This window comes from Chrysochloris asiatica, unplaced genomic scaffold (assembly GCF_000296735.1).
Source record: "Chrysochloris asiatica unplaced genomic scaffold, ChrAsi1.0 scaffold00257, whole genome shotgun sequence".
Lineage (NCBI taxonomy): Eukaryota > Metazoa > Chordata > Mammalia > Afrosoricida > Chrysochloridae > Chrysochloris > Chrysochloris asiatica.
Genome location: NW_006408775.1, coordinates 2,825,731 through 2,829,537, shown reverse-complemented (window position 1 = coordinate 2,829,537; position 3,807 = coordinate 2,825,731). Strand labels below are relative to the sequence as shown.

Below are 3,807 nucleotides of genomic sequence, written 5' to 3'. Positions count from 1 at the left end.
AGGAGCAGCTGGTGAGCTTGAACTGCCAACCTTGCAGTTCAAATGGCTTTGTAATCTGGTGCATTAACCCTCAGGGCCACATCAGGACACTTAAAGTTGTTCAGAGTTGGAGAAGAGATCAAACATTACATGCATGTAATGAAATATGGTTCACATTTCTAAGTGCTTTGCTGACATGGGAAGAAGGAAATGGAAACATCAGGATACAGAATAATATAAATAGATGTCAGTAGGTTAAGCCCTGGACTGCTAACCACAAGGTCAGTAGTTCAGACCCCGCTGCTCCTCAGAAACCGTATACAGTCACTATGAGTGAGAACCAGTTCAACGGCACTTACAACAAAAGTTTTAGAAAAACTTGATTTTTAAATGTGTCACTATGATTAGTTTGAGCCACAAAGTCAGCAGTTCAAACCCACCAGCTGCTTCTTGGAAACACTAAATAAGTTCACTATGAGTCAGAACAAAGAGCTCTGATAGCGTAGTGGTTACGAATTGGGCTTCTAACCCCAAGGTTAGTAGTTCAAAACTACCAGCCATTCCATGGGAGACAGATGAGGCTTTCTGCTCCCATAAAGATTTACAGCCCTTTACATCAAGGATCATTCCCACCCCCTCAATACACAGGGTAGACAGGGATGGGCAACTTGGACATTGGCTACCCAAAAGCTAGAAGTGACTAGCTTACAAGCTTTCAAGAGGGGTCCTAGATCCAGAGGGCGCAAAGGAAGGTAGAATTTCCAGAGTAGTACCCAATCTGTCTGGGCGGGACTGATGAAAGGAGATGGGAGTAGCACTCATGTGGTACAACAGTGAATAATTACTATCAGGACTGACTGTGAGGGTTAGAAATATAAAGGTTGATGTTTTGTAGCAACAGGAGGGGAGTGGTTGACTTTGCAGGCCAGGAACAGAGGCCCCTAGGACCATCAAAGGAGAGGAGCAGAGTGGGACCCTACCCAGAGAAGCAGTGACACCAGAGATGGAGGCAGAGACGATGACATGGAGAGATGGAACAGCTGAGAACTCTAGACCCAGAGAGGGAGAGGGGCTGTGTGCTGATGACCGGGGGCAGGCTTGTGGGGTGTACCCTTTGGTTGGCTGATGATGCATGGAGGGGATTGTAACCATGGCAATGTAACGATATATGATAGGATGAATGTAAAACTAATATTCTCCCATGTAAACTATCACATCATTCACAATAAAACAGTTTAAAAAAAAAAAAAAAGATTTACAGCCTCGGAAACCCTATTCAGAGTGACTATGATTCAGAACTAACTTGATAGCACTTAAAAATAACAATATGGTTATCCCAAGTAGCAAGGTTTCAGGTTGTTTTCATTTTATTCCTTATGGGTTTTGTCCTTCCGATGTGGGATTCACCTAAGATGATCATGGCCTTGGATCCTGGAACACTGCCAAAAACTGCAGCTCCAAGATGAACATTAAGTGCATTTGGACCCAAGGTATCTCATACTATGTGTAAAGCCTTCTGGAGGGGAGAAAGGAGAAAGGTAAAAATAACACAGTGTGCAATCCACCCAAAAAATAGAACTGTGTTCCAGAAGAGGAAGTTAGGAATGACTCATGGAGTAGAAGGTGACCTTTGACATGGTCATTAAAGGTATGTGATGAGAAGAAGGTTGCAAGCCTGAACAACACAAGGGGAGTTGGTCTGGGAAAAGGAAATAACAAATCTTTATTTCCCTGATTTCAAAGACATGACTCTGACTAGATCCATCCCTCAAAGTCAAGAAGCCAAACCTGATGGTCATAAAGGGGTTCCACAATACTGGGTTTCCTCACATCTTGGTGCTCTGTGCCACAATACCCACCAGGACTCTGTTCTCATTGGAAATGCTATGACCCACGTGAGTCCTCAGATTTCCTCCTGTCATTCTTTTGTCTGAGTCTAAAAACTAGTTTGTGAGAGGGTTTATGATGCACCCTTTATGGCTGACCATCACAGAGGACATCTAAAGGAGCAATAAGTCCAGTGATTCTCAATCCTCATAAATTTATCAGTTTCTGGAGATTCTGATATATTTGGTCAGTGCAGGGGACAAAATTTCAAAAATTTCCCAGTGGATTATAAAATTCAAAACTACTTTAGCATGTGTCTATACAAAGAGTGCCCAATAAAGGCAACCTGTGATGCAAATAATTCACAAGATATTGATCAAAATGAAGTCCCGTTATTGGCATATAGGGCAGGATTGCAGGTAAAATCCAGGTTACTGATAAATAAGTTAAAATATCCTTCTATGTGCCTGTAGCAACATGTTTGTTTCAGATGGCTTTGACAAAACAACTGTACCCTTATATTTAAATGGTGAAAAATATGTTTTTTGTGGAAAGGATTCAACTTTGATGCTTTCATCAGGTAGAAAATCTTTTTCTGCTGATCATTCTTCTTAGGGCCCCTTTCAGTTCCTTGTTCCTGAGGCTGTAGATGAAAGGGTTCAGCATGGGGGTCACCACTGTATACAACACAGTAGCTGCAGTGTCTGTCTCAGCTGAGTGGGAGGATGAAGGGTTGAAATACACAGCAATGATGGTGCCATAGAAGAGGGAAACCACAGCCAGGTGGGAGCCACAGGTGGAGAAGGCTTTCCATTTGCTACTAGTGGACGGGACTCTCAGTACAGTCCAGGTGATGCAAATGTAGGAAACCAGGATGCAAATAAATGGGGTGATCATGATAAAGGACCCCTCAGTAAGAATCATCATCTCATTGAGGTGTGTGTCAGAGCAGGAGAGTTTCAGGAGAGCAGACACATCACAAAAGAAGTGGGGGATCGTGTTGTCTACATAAAACGAGAGTCGAGCCATCAGCAGGGTATGCAACAGAGCATTCAGAATGGCAATGACCCAGGACCCAGAGACCAACAGAGCACAGAGCTGAGGGGTCATCCTTGTTGTGTAGTGTAGGGGATGGCACACAGCAACAAAGCGATCATAGGCCATCACAGCCAAGAGGAAATTGTCCATGTCACCAAACACAATGAGAAAATACAGCTGTGTGAGACACCCTGAAAAAGAGATGGTCTGACTCCTGAGTATGTGGTTGGTCAGCATCTTGGGGACAGTGGTAGAGGAGAAGCTGACATCCACGAAGGACAGGTTACTGAGGAAGAAGTACATGGGGGTGTGCAGGCGGGAGTCTGTGCTGATGGCCAGGATGATGAGCAGGTTTCCCAGGACTGTGACCAGGTACATGCTCAGGAAGAGCCCGAAGAGGAGCTGCTGCTGCTGCTGGGGCTGCCTGGAGAGCCACAGGAGGAGGAACTCAGGTACACTTGACTTGTTTGTCCCACTCATGGGTCCAGTTACAGATGCAGAGAAGAGAAACACAGAGCAGAAGCCTAGAAACTGAGGGTTCAGATGGGACAAGTCAGGCTCCAGCCATGGTCTTACTCACTTTATCAGAGTTACTCAGTCAGGACCTCTCCCAGTCCCTAGACCTATTCTGGTTTCCCCTTCTTGTTGGTGTTAAGTGCCGTGGAGTCAGTTCCGACTCATAGCGATCCTGCACAGGGTTTCCGAGGCTGTAAATCTTTACGGGAGCAGAAAGCCTCATCTTTCTCCCACGGAACCGATGGTAGTTTCGAACTGCTGACCTTGCAGTTCACAGCCCAATTCATAACCACTCCCATTTGACTGGTCTTTTTTATTATATAAAGCACACACAGACATACTCAGCTCATCTCTGTGATTGATTTGTCCCTTTTAACATTTCCTAGTCATTTCCTGAAACCTCAGTAGCTCCTAAAAAGACAAGATAAACAGCTAATTATTTAATTA

At 44.4% G+C, this 3,807-nt stretch overlaps 1 protein-coding gene across 1 annotated transcript; it reads right to left on the bottom strand.

Moving 5' to 3' along the window:
* Nucleotides 1-2,382: 2,382 nt before the first annotated feature.
* On the bottom strand, nt 2,383-3,324 carry LOC102822533 (olfactory receptor 1F1-like). Its single transcript, XM_006873986.1, has one exon. The coding sequence runs from the start codon at nt 3,322-3,324 to the stop codon at nt 2,383-2,385; it is 942 nt and encodes a 313-aa protein (XP_006874048.1).
* Between the last annotated feature and the right edge of the window lie 483 nt (nt 3,325-3,807).